The sequence below is a fragment of the Pseudopipra pipra genome, chromosome 22 (genome assembly GCF_036250125.1).
Source record: "Pseudopipra pipra isolate bDixPip1 chromosome 22, bDixPip1.hap1, whole genome shotgun sequence".
NCBI classification, from domain to species: domain Eukaryota; kingdom Metazoa; phylum Chordata; class Aves; order Passeriformes; family Pipridae; genus Pseudopipra; species Pseudopipra pipra.
In genome coordinates, this window is record NC_087570.1 from 2,020,258 (window position 1) to 2,038,184 (window position 17,927).

Here is a 17,927-nt window from a genome sequence, read left to right on the forward strand (position 1 = left end):
AGAGAAGAAGCCTGGGGTGCACTGCTGAGCTGAAAACTGTTTGCTTTGTTCTTTCCATGTATTTCCAGTGGTGCAAAAGAAGTTCCTCTATTGTTTTATAAATCAAAAAAGATGCAATATGGAGACTTGAAACTTTATTTTCTGCGGAATTTCTTTTAATATGCCCTTTTTCCATCAAAAGAAGAGCTTGTGTAGTGATTGTGTAATGCCACATCTCAGGAGCGACCAGAGGAGGAACTGTGTTGGAATATCACATCCCTTGCAGTTCCTGATTTATAATGGGCTCACTCTGTTCTGGGAACAAGGGAGGTTTGGAAAACACCAAATTTTCAAGCAATCAGAACTGGGCACCAGGCCAGGAACAGGATTAACAGAAATCATAAACATTCTATCCCTCTCAGTACATTTTGAAGAGTTCTGAGGGTAAAGGCCTTGAAGCTGGAAGGGGAGGTGCTGAAGTTGGGGTGAGGTTTGGAAGCAGCTGGGTTGTTTTCCCTGTGCAGGAATGTTTCTGTTTCTGAAGGAGAAACAGCTCTGTCACTGGTCTGTCACTGAAACATTCCCGATTCCAGAAGATTCCTCGGAGAGGGAGCTCAGTAACCCACTGAAAAGCAGGAGTCCACGGAAGCAGAGCCTGTGTGAACTCAAGGATTAAACCATGACTGACTGCACAGTTTGTATCTGACATGGAATTATTCCCTTCCCAGCTTGGCCAACCCCTCCTTGTGCTCTCTTCCAGCTGGCTGTGGCACATTCCCCTCAGCCTGGGGGAGGACAGCGATGGAAATCACCTTGTCTGCTCCTGGCTCGGACACCTGAGGGCCAAGCTCTGAGCACTCAGGGCCTGTTGGGATCAAAGGAATAAATACAAACCCTGGGAAGGGGAGCTGGGGGGAAAAGATGTTCTGGGGATACTTGACCTGCCCACGTGGACTGTGGAGTTGAGTGAGACAGGGCTGCTGTGCCCCACACCCTCCTCCTGAGCAGGAGGAGAAAAAGTGGTCCTGGGGCTTCGACTTTTGTAGAACTTCTTGTGTTGCAGAGCACCAGGATCTAAAACAAGGGCAGAAACACTTGCAGAGTATTAAACTGCTCCTTTTCCCTTCCCCAGTCTGCCTCCAGTGCAGCCCAGCTGAGCCATCCTGGTGGCTGATGCAGTTCTGCTCCTGTTTTCCAGCAGTTCCCAGGGATCCACACAGTTCAACTGCACCACCTGATGCTTTTCTTTAAAAAAAAAAAAGTTGGTTTTTTTTTTAATTCTCTGTACAGCACCTAGTTGATAAATTCTTTGTCATTAAAACTAATTTGGGAGAGTTTTACATTCCAGTAACCAGTCTCAAGAGTCTCTTTTGCCCAGGGTGAGGAAGCAGCTGATGGAGAAGTTCAGTTGCACTACTGGAAATTAAATATAAAAAATGCCAAAGAAACAATTTGAAACAGAACTAGCAGGAACTGAAGGAGCTCATTCCAGGGCCTTGTCAGTGCTTCAGTCTGATTCTCCAGGAATAAGTAGTCAGGATCCTTTCTTTTTTCTTCACTATACAAGTGTAAGTTCCTTCATTAATTGCATTTGCAATGATGCTCATGTGGTCTTCATTTAAGGATAAATAACCTGGATATGAGTATTCCAGAAGCTCCTTATCTTTATACCAGCTGTCATAAGAAAAACAACAGAAATTAAAACTACAAATGTCTAGCACAGTTCAATGTGTGTGTTAATTGTTCTTTCTCCCACTAAATTTTTTAAGTGCAGAGCAGAGATGGGACTTCAAGGAAACACAGTTGGGTTTTACTCTGTATTTCAAGTGTAACAGGGCACAATCCTGAGTAATTCTGGAGCTTGAATCTCACTAAAAGTTAATGGGAAAAGTTAATGGGAATTTGGGTCCTCAGTCTAAACCAACTCATGGGCCAATCTCTCAGTATTAAATAACATGCTTGTATTTTAGTAACAGATAAATAACAATGAACTAAAAGGGTAAATTTAACACTGTTTTTTCTTTTTTTTCAGAATATGGATCAGGGAATTTGGCTTGATCATAGGAATTAGCTTTGTGCTCTGTATGAGAACTGGATTTTATCCTTTTTTTGACCTCCTGGTGGTTTCTGAGAGCTCTGCTTTCAGGCTAAAGAAAAGCTCTGCAACGTTCTGATCAATCGCTCTCCCTTCCCACCCCTCTTCCAACTCTGGAAGGAGCCAGTGCCACCCTCCAGATTAGAAACAACTCCCTTCCCAGTCACCCAGGTTTGCCACCCTCCCTCATCCTTTCCCTGCAGAGGCTCCCAAGGCCTGGGAGGAGGGATGGAGCACTTACTAGACTTTGCCTTTTTTGTGGATGATCTTCTGCCCGCAGCGGAAGGTGACGTTCCTGCCCTCGGAAACCGTCTTGGTCTTGGTCCTCGGCGGGGGCAGAGTCGGGGGCACCGTTGGAAATGGGAATTCTGTCCCCCCAGAGAGGAGAGAGGGAAGTGGCAGCAGTTAGTGAGCAGCTCTCATCAGCAAGTTTGGTCCTTCCAAAACACTTGCACAGAATTAGGTTGTCATTTAAGGAGCCTTGAAAGTATGAATTTAAAAATGAGCAGTTCTTGGACGGACATGTAACATGATTCATGTGCAAAGATAAAAACTTACTTCGTGGGGTGTAAACTGAGATGGATAAAAATCAACTAGCCCACAGCTATGGAAGAGGATATGAACAGTCCCAAAAGTGTTATACAAACTCATACAGGAGTTTGGAATTTATTGCATCTCTGCATTAATCTGGCCTAAAAAACTCCAATGCTATGCTGGAGAAAGAGGTACCAGTTCCACAGTACATCTTAAGGCCAGTTATTTGTCTGAAGTTAATTCCACAGCTGCAGCAACTTGGCCTGATCCTGCATTAGTCCCTTATCTGGATCTGTAAAACTGAGAGGCTGGATCAGGATTAACATCCTTTATCTCCTTTTCTGGGAGCAGCTCAAGCCCAGCTGTGCTTGAGATGCCCCTTGTCCTGTTTCTGTCCCCTCCCTGCCTCAGGAACTGCCCTGCAGCCCTTCCCTCTCCCTGCCTGTGGTATTTGTGCCCTGTCACTGGTTCAGTTAAACTAGAGAGGAATGGGACAGTTTAATGTTCCACTCCATGAATGTTTAAACATAAAAGCTGCCCCCTAATACCCGAGACCCCATCTCTGTTGTGCTGCTTGGAGCTGCATCATTTGCACCCACTGATCTCTAGCGTGAAATTAAGATCCTGCCTCTCCCTAAATAACTTTTACCTCCTCCCTCTGTGCAAAACCCCTCCCCAAATCCCAGAAGAAACCTTGGATACCATAGCAGAAGTCACAGGTGGATGGGCAGTGCTTCTTCATCAGCTTCCTGCGCTTCTCACAGAAGCCTTTTTTTGCCCATGCTGGGCACATAAATAATCTGTCTTTACAGCCTGAAACAGGAGGAGAAACGGGCATTAGAGGGGCTGGGGGAGAGAGTTCCTTCTGAGAAACAAATCAACACTTCACTTAATCAGATCCCTGAGTATAAATGGGGGAGCTGGGACAGGGAAGAATCTAAAGGAGAAGCACAAACAGAGCTGGGATCTGACACCACGAGAGCTCCGCAGGATCCAGAGCCCTGGTTCCTCACCATAAAGCCTGTGGATTCCCCACACCTCATCCTGGGAGATGGTCTTTTTCCCAGTCAGGGTGGCGTTGATGTGCATGAGGGCGTTGGGGTTCAGGGAGTGCATCAGGCCCAAGGCGTGGCCTATTTCATGAGCTGCTACATGGACCAGGTCTGTCAGCCAAACACCTGGAAGGAAGGGAAAACCAGCTGGAATTGTGTGGTAAAGTGTGTTTGCTAATCCTAAAACCAGAGGAAATAGTTTAGCACTAGCACGGGCCTGTCAAAGGTTGCCCCAGTTTCATCTTCTTTGTTGGGTCCAAATAAAGCCAATTATTTCCACATGCTCCTAATTTCCAGCAGCAGGACACAGAGCAGTGCCAGACTCCAAAGGAGCAATGTTTGAAGGCCTGTCCCTGTGCAACACTCACTCTTGTCAGGTTCCCACAGCCCTGAGCTGGAACTGGGGTTTTTAGCAGGAATATTCCAGTCTGAAAGGGCTTCCACTGAGCTCTGCATCCCCCTCAGCCCACGGGACAAACTCAAGCCTCTTGGCAGCATCCTGAACCCTGCATCCAGCAGGGGTGGATTTTAACTGAAGGCTATGACTGAACTATGGGATAATTCCATGGAATAATTCAGCCAGAAACGGCCCTGCCACCCCACAGGGTCCCTTGGCCCAGCTGAGTCACGGGGCAGAGGAGCAGCTTCCAAACCCCCACAAAACCACAGCTGGCTCTGTTGTCTCTTTCCCATGTCAGGTAAATCCCAGATTGAAAGCTAAATCCCAGGCATTCCCTGTTACCTTTCTTCCAGCTGAACCTGGTGTTCCCCAGGATCCAGTACTCGTGGTCATCGAAGTGGATTTCTCCGTGGGGTGGGAAGAAGGCGTGGGCCAGTTCCCCCGTGGTGCCATCGAAGCAGTGGTGGGTGAGGGACTCCAGACAGTCCGTGTGGTTGATGGAGTAGAAGCCTGTGGAAAAAAAAGGCAGCAGATTGAGTGGATCTGGCAGGGTCAGTGAACTCCTGAGTCACTAAAAAGGTCTCTGATGGGATCCCACGTGTTTTCCGACCTCCGGAGCCACAAAAGCAAAGACAAATGCAAAGCAATGGATGGCCACGTGCTGCCCCTGGATTTAGAGCTGTTCCCAGTGGACACAGATAAGTTTACTTCCCAGCAGGGAATGCTGAGCTTGTCTTGCAACATCACGTGGAAATCATTTTTTTTTAAGAGAGAAGCTGAACTGATAACTCCGGGATGGAACTGTTCTATTTTAAATGTCAATAAGCAGGGGCAGAGTTACAGTGAGAGCTGCTCCCCAGCTCTTTGTCAGCACCACAGCAGGATCACAGAGCATCCTGCATCCCCTGGAACTGGGGACCTGGAGCTCACAGGGAGCAGGACAGACCCCTGGAAGCACATCATGTGCTCTGAGCAGGGTCCTGCAGCACCAGAGCGAGTTGCGAAACGATGGGGAGTCTGCTGGTTGTCTCAGTCCTGCTGCCACATGCACAGGAAATCAGGATTTCACACAGACCATAAATCCCAGGAAGGATTTACATCTGAGGTTGAGGCTGAGCAGAAAAAGCTTCAGCACTGACGTTTTTCCAGGCCCCAGGAACTCCAGAACAACTGCAGAGCAAGAGAGGGGCAGGAGGGAGGGGAGGGAGCAAAGACAGTGCTCCAGTGGGATCAACAAAAGGGAAACCAAACCCAGGAACAACTGGAATCCATCTCCAGCTCTGGCTCTGTGTGACCCTGGGTATGGCACTTCACCTTCCAACATTCAGATTCCCAATCTGCAGGACAAGAATCTACAGATTCTTATTCTTCTGCAAAATTCCCCATTTCTGGAATAGGAATCTCTGGATTTCCCCATTTCTGGAATACAAATCTGGGGATTTCTGCATTTCTGGGACAGGAATCTGTGGATTTCCCCATCTGCCCCAGTGGCAGAGTGTTAATTCTTGGCAAATCCCTAAAGCTTCCTGACCGCAAGATTCACAAAAAGCGTGATCGTGATATTAACATTTCCTAAATATTAACAAGGAATTTTAATAAAAATCAATAAAAATTAATAACCAATAAAAGCTAAAACAATAAGTAATAAAAGCTAAAAGTAGTTTCTCTGAAAATAATAAGTAATTAAAGCTAAAAGCAGTTTCTCTGCCTGACTGAAGGCAAAGGATGTCCCAACCCTCCTCCGAGAGGCCGAGCCCGCCCGGCACAGGAGGAACATCTCCTGCCTCCCACCCCTGCTTTACACACTGGAAGTCAATCCCTGGCTCCCTCAGGGACTCACCGATTTTGAGGTCGCTGGGGAGGTGCCGGGGGACCTCCCTGAAGCTGAACGGGGACACCTCGCTCCACATGCGGAACGCGGCCGCCAGCCCCCGGCGCGTGTCCCTGGCGCTCAGCAGGTTCCTCGGGAAGGACAGGATTCTGCAGGGACACACGACAGCTTCAGGAAAAACACCCTCCCCTCCTCAAACACCAGCTGGAGGCCACTGTCAGACAGACAAGGATTTCTGTTCACTCCAACAGGTTCAAATCGGGAGTGGCCTGAACTGGATGTTACCCACGTTTAATGAACCCCCACGGGGATGAATAAAGAGCTGGTGTTCTCCACAACCATGTGCTCTGCACTTCAGCTTTTGCTCCTCCTCTCAAGCACAGCACTTAAGACAAGGTTCCCTCAGATAACTATTTTTATCCTGATGTCTCCCAGTCTGCTGTGCAGGGTTGCTGGAAGAGGAAACGACTGCGTTCCAGCAGCAGGGAACTCCTGCTCCTGACACTTGGGCTACAATGGATGTGCACAACGGTGTAAAATACTCCCAGGCAGAACTTCTGAAAGAGAGTCCCAAAGAATATCAAAGACTTGTTTTCCCATCAAGTTATTTCCTTTAGAAAAAAGCTCTAAATCCCATGGGAGAGAGACTCAAGAGAGGTTTTTGGTTAGGCTACGGAGTGAGCTGGGGGAAAACTCCTGGTGCAGGCCCTGTCTGTACCATGGGAATGCACAGATGGCTCCTGGAAACTTACCTTGGCCCACAGGAAGATCTGCATTCAGGGAATTGCCTCAATGGGGAAAAGCTGGGTATATTCTCTATCCCCTCTGGTTGTTTTTTAGCTATGCTGATTATGTTCTCCCTTCGTCCCAGCACATCCTAAAGGGAGCAGAAGGTTTCGTATCAAGCCAGGCTGTTAATGAGGGGAAACCTGGACAATTAAGGCTCTGGTGAGGCTGAGCCTGTTTGGGATGCTCCTGCAAAGGAGCAGAGCATTCCCTCACCCCAGGATTGTCATGGGTTTTTTGTTGTTTATTAATAATCCAAGAGCTGAAATCCTTTCCCAAAGACAACAGGGAGACAGATTCCTAAAAGCACCAAGAGCTCTGTCCTCCTGAAATCAGAGAGATCTCGAAATCCCAACGGGGATTTCCCTCAGGGATGGTTTAGGTTCAAACAGAACTGTTAAAAACATCAGCATGACAGAGTTAGTCCTCCAGTCACAACCTTCTGAGGGAGGTCCCTGCTCAGGAAGCCTGAATCTGCCCTGAAGGGTTTCACTGAAGTGAGAGGTGCAGCATTTGTAGGATTATTCCTATTTCAGAGTGGCTTTAGCAGCTCTCCCTGCACAGGGCTGAGGAATAACCACATGGGCAAGACCCAAACCCGTGGCAGGAAGAACTCAGGCCCCAGGATCCCCCTTACTTGTAGGTCAGGTTGAAGTGGTCCCATCTCAAGTGCCCCGGGGTGATGGTGTAGCGTTTTCTCCGCGCTGGAGGACGAGGGAAAGCTGGGCTTTGTGAAGCTGAGGAACCCTCTCTGTGCAGGCCAGGGGATGTGGCATCTTCCTTAAAGACAAAGCAGCAGGTTGGAAGGGGTGGGAGACACCCCAGGCCTGAACAGTGTGCAATAAAAATGACCAGTACAGGACAGCTGCAGGCTGGGGAGCACAACTGGAGCTGCCTTGGGGGTGTCCAGGAGACAAGATGGTCCTGTCTGGCTGCACCATCCCACCCCAGGGCACTGCAGCCACTCTCCTCTTGGAGTGTGGCACAGATGGAGCAGAAATGAAGCTTCAGGAGGCTTCTGGCCACGGCAAGTGCTGCAGCTCTGCCTGGAAAGTTTTCATTTCCTTTTCGCTTTCCTGTTGCTCTCCAGCCTCGCCACAGAAGAAATGTAAAGCTGGAAAAATGACTAAAACAGGCAGCTCTTTGTGCAGAGAGCTCTTTATAAGAGCTGTGCTGTGGATCTGAAATGCCTTCAAAGTAAACAGCAGCCCTGGAAACCCTGGAGAGGATTTAAACCATCGAACAGTAAAAGACATCAAATTTAGTGACACGTCTGACTCCAATTAGAAAAGCCTTTTCATCCCAAGCAGTGGAGGTAAAAGAACAGGACCCAACATGGGTTTCTGGATGGCTTCCTGCTCTGTCTCTCCTTTCCAGGACTAAGACACTGAATATCTGTGAGCCATCTTTGCTCCAGAGGCACCAGGACACTTCCCAAGTGACATGTACAGTGGCTGTGGTACAAAAGCTGCACCAGCTCGAGTCTGTTCAGCCTCACAGCACATTCCACAGGAAACAAGAGCTGTCCTCATTTTCCTCATGGAAGAACCGAGGCTCTGAGAGCCAAAGCAGCACGTCCCTGGTGTCACAGCGAGGCAGTGGCAGGGGAGGACAAGAGGCCTGAAGCGACGGCTGCCAGATGTGCCCGGAGCACCAGCGCTCACCATCCTGAGGGATTCCATCCCAACAGCAAACCAGCCTCTTTTCTCACGTCTCACTGCCACTCTTCCCTCCACCCTGATCTAATCTCAGCCTCTTTCTTTCCCAGGAGGGCAGTTTTCAGCCTTTCCTGCAGCTCAGCCCTGGCTCTGACTCACCCAGCACAGTCTTTGCCCACAAGGAACTCGAGGGACATCCCTGAGAGACAGAGGTGGGAGCCAGCACTGCCCTCCAAGCTGAAAGCCTTTGGCAGGGGGTTGGATCACAGCTTTTTGGGTCACTCAGCTCAAGGCCCTGCCCCTTCCTCCCCAGGCACAGGTGATGTGGGTGCAGTGGCTGTTGTCCCTCTCCCTTCACCTCCAGTGGCTTCTACTCTGAGAATGCCTTTTTCCCTCCATATGAAAGGGAAATTTTGCATCCTTTTGAGCAGCACAGACAAGGTGGAGGATCTGTTGGAGCTGCAAGAGAAGCCTGGAGAAGATTAGCTCATAATTACAGGATAATAAGTTATCTTCCCCCTTTATTTTTTTGCAGTTCTTTCAAGCAGTGAAGAATTATGCAAATCCTTTCTGTCTCTGTTGTTTTCTCTGCAATCCCATGCCAGTATTGGGGTTGATTACATTATTAATGTAATCTGGCATCAGTCAGGAAGAGCCCAGGATTACTGGGAATTCTGTCACTCTCTGGACTCCAGCTCAGGAGATTTGTTAACTCACACTGGGGTGAGCAGCTCTCTGTCCCTGTGCTGGATGTTCCTGCTCCTGAGCAAAGCCAGAACACTGAATTTGCTCTCTCCTGTAGCCCCAAGGAACAAAAATGATTGTCTTTTCTACAGCCATTGAGCTTAAAACCCTCAGGCCATTCATTAGTGCTGAACAGGCAAAGGGAAACAATTAAAATAATGTGTCACTAGTGAACTTATCCTCAAAATCCAAACCAAACTGAGGGTGACCCAGGCCCAGCATCAACCCCTGAGACATGAATGTGACCCACTGGACCAAGAGAGGTGCAGAGGCTGAGTTCTCTTGCTCAAACCTTCTGCCCAGTCTCTGTTCTCCTTTAGGCTCAAGTTCTACCCACCACTGGTGCAACAAAATGCTTTTAATTAAGAAAAGCCTTGCAGAACGAATTGGGGAAGGGTGGGGAACCACCCAAAGCGCAGCTCAGACGTGGGGTTCTGACAGAAATGGAGTGACCTCGTTAAAAATTCACAGTATAACTTCCATCAAAGGATCTGTCTGGATGCCAGAGATCCAAGACTTTGGGAATACACAGAACTGAAGAGGTCAGACACTCCCAGGAAGAAACTCATTCAGCTGTGGGTTAAGGTCTCAAAAACTCCAAAATGCCTGGGAGGTACTAGAAGGGTAGGTGTTCAGTTCTCCCTCTCAACAACACACATAGTTGTTGAAATCATATATATAATCTCAAATATATATGAGACATATATATATAAATATAAAGGCAGACACTGGCCAACATCCCTGCTCTGCATTATTCCCCCTTGCAGTCAGACCTCCAGTAAGTTACTTCACTGAGCTGTAACGACTGTAATTAATTCCCTTCTCCCTCCTGGCCACGCAGTTCCCCTCTCAAACCACACAATAACATAACTCTGAATCAGGACCAATTAATAACAGCCTTGAGCATGTGATGCAAACAAGGGGGGCCAGTGCCAAGAGCTTCATAAACACAAAAAGACCCGGGAGAAGATGCACTTAAAGATTTTTTTTTTTAAATATAAATTTAAAAGCTAAATTTAAGCTAAAAGCAAAAATAAAGATCAGCTCCTGAAAGTCCCAGAGCCTTGCCAGAGTTCCCCCTGGATTCAGACTGTCCCAGCACATCTTGATAATGGATGGACCTTGAAAGGGAGTCAATACCAGCCAAGAGTTCTGTAGGACCCAGTTCAGGTCCTACACAAGCCCTGAGTCCCTAGGAAAGCTCAGCTGCTCCAGAAATCCCAGGACATGCAATGCCACATCATCCCAGGCTGGGAGAGCAGAGGATTCACAGGAACAGCCAAAGCTCTGGGGGAAAACAACCCAAATTTTTTGTGACTCCACTGTTTGGTTGCCCCAGACTGCACACACACCTCTGACAACCTGACTCCACTGGGATGCACCATCACCTTCAGGGATCCTTTGCCAAAAGGGACTCAGCCAGCCCTAAACACACCTCGTTGCCCTACGAGATATTTCTCTATTTAGATCAGATATCTCTCTATTCAGATTTCTCCCTGAATGCATCCACCTGCCAAACAGAACATACAGGTATTTGATACCCCACACCCCTTCCAGGCATCTGAGAATCAGATCCCTTCTCCTACCTGACTTTCCTGAACTGCAGCTCCAGCTGGATATTCCACAACCGCCAGCAGAGCCACCACAGGGAACAGGCACAAAAATCCCACCACGGTTCTCCAGCCACTGCTCTTTTTTTTGTCCAGTGAGGGGAAGCCTTTCCTCCTGTCTGCACAAAGTTCTTCTGCTTGATCCATGTCTCTCTTTAATAGCTTTTGGAGGGAGCTGGGACAGGCACTAAGACATCCCCTGCACTGAGCTCATCTTGTGCTCACATTTGGAGCATCTGTGAGGAGCCCGTTGCAGCTCCTGCCAAAGCTGTGCAGAACCACCAGAGCTTCAAAAAAAGCTCTCAAAAAATTAAAAGAAAAAGAAAAAAAAAGGAAAAAAAAAAAAGTAGACTTTACATTAAGCCTCTTCCCAATGTGCCAGAGATTCTCTCAGGCTCTGCCAAGTGGGATCATGTTACTGCAGCTGAAATTTGGGCTGGCGGAGGAACAGCAGCAAAGTGAAACAAGCTGGGGTGGACATGAACTCCTTTCTTTAACTGTGTAATCAACAGGGGACAGATCTGCAGTTGTCAGCTTTATGTAATGAAAGAATTGGGGGAGGGGGCAGCACAGGGAATCCAGCAGCCAGCATCATGCCCTTGGAATGTTTCATTAGGGATGCTGAACGCTGGAGAGCTGTCATTTGTCAAGGGCTTGTCTTCAGGAGGAGAGAGAGAAAAACGAGATGCAGTGAGAGCAGGCAGGGCTTTCTCTGCTTGGGAAACTGCTCGGGGAGTTTACAAACTCACAGAAAAGTAAACATCAGCTCCCTCTCCCATCAAGCTCAGCAAGGGATCTGCAAGTTTCTGGTGTACTTGGGTTATCACGCTGAGGAAGACGAGTATTTTCAGAACCTTACTGATTTTGGGGTCACACAGACTGACCTGGGGAAGTGGCCACTTTGTCTTGAGCTGGGAGGTTTTTGGAGGCATCTCCAGGCTCCAGACTTGAATCGGTTCAGGACTTTTTAAAAAAAGCTTACTCAGAAATTCTCAGGTTTTCAGAGACAGCTGCACTTTCCTGTGGGGTCACCCCCTGGTCCTGAGTGGGGGGAGTGACCTCAGCTCCAGTTCTGCCCAGCCAGAGGAAAAGGAACTCTGCAAGCTCCCAGTTTCACAAGCAAATGCCAGGGAGGAGGGGAGGGATAGGTCTGTTGCCAGCCCATATAAAACATTCCTTGGGGGTATCCGAGGCATTTGAAAGGTTTCAGAAAATTCTTGTAATTGTAATAAAGAAAAATTGTTTCATTTGCATTTTTTCCCCCTAGTTCATGAGCTTGCAACATTTCATGTATTTTTCAGACTAAAGCTGGCCTGGAGCTTTTCAAACAACTCAGAATAAATAAGACCAATGAGTCTGTGTGTAAAATTGCACGAAAATTTTCCCTTTCCATTTCCCCCAAGCTCTCCCCTGGAGAAAACCCATGTTTTCTGCAGAGAGAGGACAACGTGCAGCAGTTGTTCAGATACCAGAAGGACAGAATAAGGGGTAACATGGAAGGAAGCCATGGATAGAATTACAAAGGGAAACTGGAACTGTGATGAAAAGCAGAAAGTCAGGGTGCAGGGCTCTACCTCCCGTGGAATTGGCTCACCTCAGCTGCTGCTGCAGCTTTCTAGGGATGGTTCCTCCTTCCCCAGCAGCACAGTTGGCAGAAGGAACGTGCCTGTGCATGAACCCTCTGAAAAAGCCCTTTGTTTGGAGCTCCAAAGAGAGATGCAAATGCAGCTCCGTTTGTGGTTTGAGCTGCAGATCAAAGCACCAAGTGAGAAAGTGGGAACAACAAACTCCTGAAGGATCAATGCCTCGAGTCCCCCCAAACAAGCTGCTTTCTGTAGGTGAGAACACACCTACAAAGACTGATTGAGAAGGGAGTCTTGAAGTAAAAGCTGCCTTGGAATGAGGCTCAAAACCTTCAGCCAAGAGCTCTTCTCCAGTAAAACAGCACTGGCTTGAGAAGAAAAATATTGCTATCAAAGAGTGCTGGAAGAACACTGAGTTTCAGCCACAGAACTGCGCAAGAGCTTCGAGTGCCTCTGCCTTTCACCCAGCCAGGAAGAGTCAGCAGTGCTTGAAAATCAGCTTATGCACTGCACATCCACCTCCTGCCACAGCACCTGAGCACCTCAGAGCAGGGGATCTCACACCAGTCCTGACTGCACTGAACCTGCACCTTTCAGGGTGAGACCCACGGCACCGGGCAGGTGAAAGACCTGCCTGAGGTAGAGGGTGGAATCTTGAAGAACAGCAACCTGAAATCTTCTAAGCACACAGTCAGGGCCTTGTTTCTGTGAAGAGGAGCACAGGAACCTGAGCTTTAAAGACAGACAGACTGGGAACTCACACAACCACAGCCTGAGGGAACCAGGAATTTCCTTTGTCCCATTGTAAAGAAAGTTTTTGTAAAATACTTCCCAGCACAGAGCCTTGCAGAGTTACTGTACAGAGCTTTAGTAACAGTGCATTCTTAGGACCTCATTGTTTCTGAACACTTATTCATGCAGTTACTAAAGGTTAGCACAGCCAAGACAGCCCTTTTCCCAGGAGTTACTGGAATATTCTGGATGGGAAGGGACCATACTGCCCGTGAGCCATTTATCTTGTGCCACACGTGGTGGCTGAATGGGAATCTTTACCTGCAGAGATGACTCACAACCTCTGACATTTAGGATCCTGCTTCCCTGTCAGGGTAGCAAGCAGGTTACACCTGGATGGATCAGGAGTGAGAGCAGAGTTTCCTGGAAAGCCCTTAGTTCACTTCCCCCCCTATGCTGGGAATGCTCTGTGCCCATTCACCCAGAAATCCAGTGCCTGTGCATCCAACCCCACCAAGCCACTGGCTGCAGGATGCTCTAAAAACTCTTCAAGTTCAAGCCAAATATTTGTTGAGAAAGCACCTCAGCAGCAAGGCCAGGACAAAGCCCAGTTTTTGGGGCAGTGAGAGCCCAGTGGGGAGAGCTCTTGTGCTCCTGTGCTGAGGCATTCAGGGCTCACAGACGGAGCTCGTGGAGCCAAGGGGGACACATGAACCCACTGCTGGGCACAAACAACACTCCTGAGAAAGCCTCTGTGCACCTGGATCCACCAGGGCACCAGCTCTGGCCAGAATTCCCAGTGTCACTGGTGAATGTATTCCCCACACTCAGCTCTGAGGGAGCTGCTGCAGCCTCAGAGTTCTGCTGAGCTCAAGAGGTCTCAGGTTCTGGAGCGAGGATATTTGGTTTGGACTCCAGGCAAGGACTGTCATCCTGACTATATTTGGACAGAAAAACATTCCTGGCTCTGGTTTCTGCACAGTGTCTGAAAGCAGTGGAACACATTACACTGAGGGAACCCATATGGTGGGATGGGGAAAGGGAAGGGAGGCAGGCACAGAACTGACTTTGCTTTGTCTTCGTGCTCTTGGCAGTGCCCAGGACCTGGATATCTTTTGGAGGGAGCTGGGATTGTCCAAGCAAACAGTCAGGGATGCGTATCCCGAGATCCCTGCATGCACTAAATGTCCCTGGAGCAGCAGGCTCTGACCAGCTGTCAGGAGGGAAGGAATGTTTATGTGGAATGTTGCATAAAACCCACAATGGCCAACTAGAGACTATGGAAAACATAAAGCCCTGGATCATTTGCACAGCACAACACGCTTTCCTTGTTCAATCACCTCAGCCTGGCTTTGCTCTTTTCACTTAACTGCTGAAATGTTCAGTTTAAAGGGGGGCTGCTGTGTAATGCACAACATATGGCTCCATTCCCCAGGGCAAGCTTTAGCTCAAATATAAATACTTTTTTCACTTCTGTGGATTATTCTTAGTATTTCTCTCCTTTCCTTTATTCAGCACTGTTAACATTAAATGTTATTTTCAGCACTATTTCCAGCATCTCTGCCCCATCCCAGGGCAAAGGCAGCCCTGGTGCCCAGGCCAGGGAGGACACTGGCACTGCTTCACTCAAGTCCCCAAAACAGCACGAGAACAATCCATTACAACAAATATTACAACAATCCACAACAACAAACTTGTATTAAGAGATGCCACAGAGAGAACAACCACCAGAGCTAGAACTGCAGCTGCCTGACTGTCCCAAGGGAATCTCACCTCTCAGGAAACCTCTTGTTTATTCACATGGGATAAGAGCCCATTATTCAGGATTAAAACAAACCACCCCCCTCAGCTTCCCCTGTTGTGGACTGGCAGTTCTACACGGAGGTGGGAAAGAAGAAGAACCTGATCTCTGACCAAGTCTGATGGCTCAAGGCACGAGGATCAACATCTCATCTCCAGGGCACTGGTCCAAACCCAGCCCCAGGCCAGGAAAGGGGAAAGCACAGGGGTGAACGTGATTTACCACAGATCAGCTCCTTGGTGGCCCATGTGAAGAGAATTAGGAAACCCTCATATAGCTCTTATTTTTAAAAGCACTTACAGATTTAGCCCTGCAGCTCACAACCTGGGGGGGTGGGGAAAACAACCCAACATTCCTGCCCGGGGTTCCTGTGGGAATGGCAGTTCAAATTTGTGCTTTTTCAGGGGGTCAGGCACTAAAAAAAGGACTGTATGTGCTGCCACAGGGAGCAACGTTCCCCGGGGAGGGGGAGAACAATAATGATGCTCTTCAGCCCCCAAACATTCTCCTGCTTTCTGTCGTGCAGCCCCTCGTGATCAGCATCTGCTGATGTTCCTAGAAAAGTCCATGGTCTGATGAATAACAAATGAGCTGAAAACAAGGGCCCGCTCCAGCTGGCAAAGAAAATGGAATATTTTGCTTAACTGTCAGTTGGAGCTGCAGCTCACAGAGGTGCCTGCACTGGCCTGACCTCGTGTGACCAGAGAGCCCTGACCCCAGGCGGGAGCTCAGCCACGGCCACGCAGGACGTCAGGAATGAGAAAGAGGGAGAAATTCAGAAATGAGGGAGAAATTTTTCCTCAAATCACAGATAACAAAGTGCATCCACAAGGGAGGAAGAACTGCTTCCCTGTGTGGGGATGGTTTTGTGGTTGGGGCTGTTATTCATGACCTGGAATCCACTCGTGGATGGACCAATCCTCCCGAAATCCTGGGAGCAGCACGGACTAGTGGGAACAGAATCGAAGGAGAGATGGGCTCTTTACCTGACTCTGCCTTTCAACAATCTCCCTCTCTACTCCCTCAGCCTCACATTGTCTGTAAAACGTGGATTTTTGGCCACACTTCCAAAGGAAGAGCTTTAGAAACCCCTGTGCCAAGCATGAGACCAGCTGACATCTCATACCTAAAGCTGTACACCTGAAAAACTCAGGAATATCTAAGGCACAGAGCTGCATTCAGGAGATGACAGAAGCTCCAGTGAAAACCAGGAACTCCCCAGCTCGTTTGTGGGAGAGCAACTGGTGATAAACATCCAGCAGAAAGGATGCTCACTGCCCACTCCAGTTAAATAATGACAATATTTGCCTTTAAAGGAGCATTTGCTCCTGCTCTGGCACCCCCTTGCCTCCCCCTTCAGCAGCAGGAACAGCCTCCCTGCTCCTCAAACCAAGAAAACCAACCAGGAGCAAAAGGAGAGAGAGGAGGAGCATCTTCCCCCACCTCTCCTGTCTTATATTCTCCAGCTAAATTGGACTCAGGCTCATCAAGGAACATAAAAGAGCAGGAGTTCCTTCCCTCCTGCAAAGCCTCCCCCTCCCATGGAGCTGAGCCTGGTGTAGGGGGGCAAAGTTTGCCAAAAACATACTTGGTACAAAGGGGCTCCTCCTGTGATCTCCTGTTCCTGGGGCTCCACTGACCATCCTGGTTCTTCTCTGGTGGGTGCAGAAATTCCCCTTCTTCTTACTGGGAAAATGAAAGGGTTAAAATGGTGCTTCTGAGCAACCACAGCAGGAAAATTCAGGAAAATAAGAGAGAACACACAAAAATAACAGAAAATAAAAGAATATACTCCCAAAACAAACACAACATTTATACAAACCATGTCTGTAGCTCTTAAGCAGGTTTTTTTTTTTGCTGTGCAAAACTCCCAACTTGGCCACACAACGAATTTCAGACATGAAAACAAGCTCAGGAGACCTCAAAATGGAGCTTGAGTTTTGCAAAAAGTTACATCCCAAAACTGAGGGGAGCTCTTCTTTCCCTACAAAAATCTCTTTCCATTAGACAGGACGAGAAGAAAAAAAAAATAATAATTTTTAAACCACCTCAATTTTCTGCAACAGCTGCACAGCTCCCAAGTCAAAGGCTCCAGTTGTCCTAGGATTTATTTTTTTTTCCCTTAAGGGAAAATAATCACTTGGAAGCCTCTCTTCATTCAGCACCCAAAGAAACTATTAAAAAAAAAAAATAAGAAGCAGATGCTCCATGTTGTTTTTCCGGAATAAAATGACATCTTTGGGCTGACACTGAGCACTTTGTCACCTCTGTCCCCTCTCCCCACATTCAACACACAGGATGAAACAGCAGCAGTTTTTACCTTTAGCAAAGTGCTTTTGGATTTATGCAGAGCACAAATTTTGGATTTATGCAGAGGCTTGTAAAAGAAATGTGTTTAAAAAGAAACTCTTAGCATGGGGCTGGGGTGATGTACAGTCTGGGAAATTATTCACTTGCATCAAATGGTGATTAAAGCAGCTCCTTGATGATAAAAATGGCTCAGATTTGTACTTTTACACTTGTACACTTTGGTATTGCTGCCCCCCCCCAACACAGCAAACGTTCTGGGGAAGTTTCTGACTTGCTCCAAAGGAATTTCCATGAACACAAACCTCTAGGATATAAGGAAATGAGAATTTCCACCCCTGATTTTACACCAGAGCTGATTCTGCAACTCAGCTTCAGGTTATTTGGGTGTTAAATCCGACCCGAGCAGAGAATTTAGGGGTTAAATCCAATCCATTTTCACATCCCCCAAAAAAACCTGCTGAAACTGTAACAACCTCAAGTGAACCATCCTGCTGAATACAATCTACAGGAGTCCAGAATTTGTGAAATAACCCTTTCAACACACCACTGGGTTGTAAAGTTAATAAATATCCCTGCAACTGCCACCCAACTCCCCGGAGCTAAAAAATTCCTTTAGAAGCTTCGCCACCTCTTTGCAAAAGGAACAAAGAGAGCAGAGGAACACAGGAGGTTTTTTGCTTGGTTTAAATATTGCTCCAAATACGTAACAAACAGTGTGTTTGGGCATAGTTGGGTCATCAGAGAGGGAACACCCCACAGAAACACGTATGTGCACGTACACACACGTGTGGCACGCGAGCCACACTTCCACC

General features: G+C 47.9%; 1 protein-coding gene across 2 annotated transcripts; it reads right to left on the reverse strand.

Annotated features, from left to right (window-relative positions):
• Positions 1–119: 119 nt before the first annotated feature.
• On the reverse strand, positions 120–17,881 carry MMP23B (matrix metallopeptidase 23B). Of its 2 annotated transcripts, none has more exons than XM_064678986.1 (8): positions 16,394–17,881; positions 7,315–7,457; positions 5,901–6,040; positions 4,403–4,570; positions 3,622–3,786; positions 3,311–3,421; positions 2,316–2,442; positions 120–1,653 (listed from the first exon to the last, which is right to left on the reverse strand). In XM_064678986.1, the coding sequence occupies exons 1-8, from the start codon at positions 16,628–16,630 to the stop codon at positions 1,479–1,481; spliced, it is 1,266 nt and encodes a 421-aa protein (XP_064535056.1). In that variant the 5' UTR covers positions 16,631–17,881; the 3' UTR covers positions 120–1,478. The 2 variants fall into 2 exon arrangements, with proteins under 2 accessions (XP_064535056.1, XP_064535057.1); XM_064678987.1 differs by lacking the exon at positions 16,394–17,881 and adding an exon at positions 10,666–11,759.
• Between the last annotated feature and the right edge of the window lie 46 nt (positions 17,882–17,927).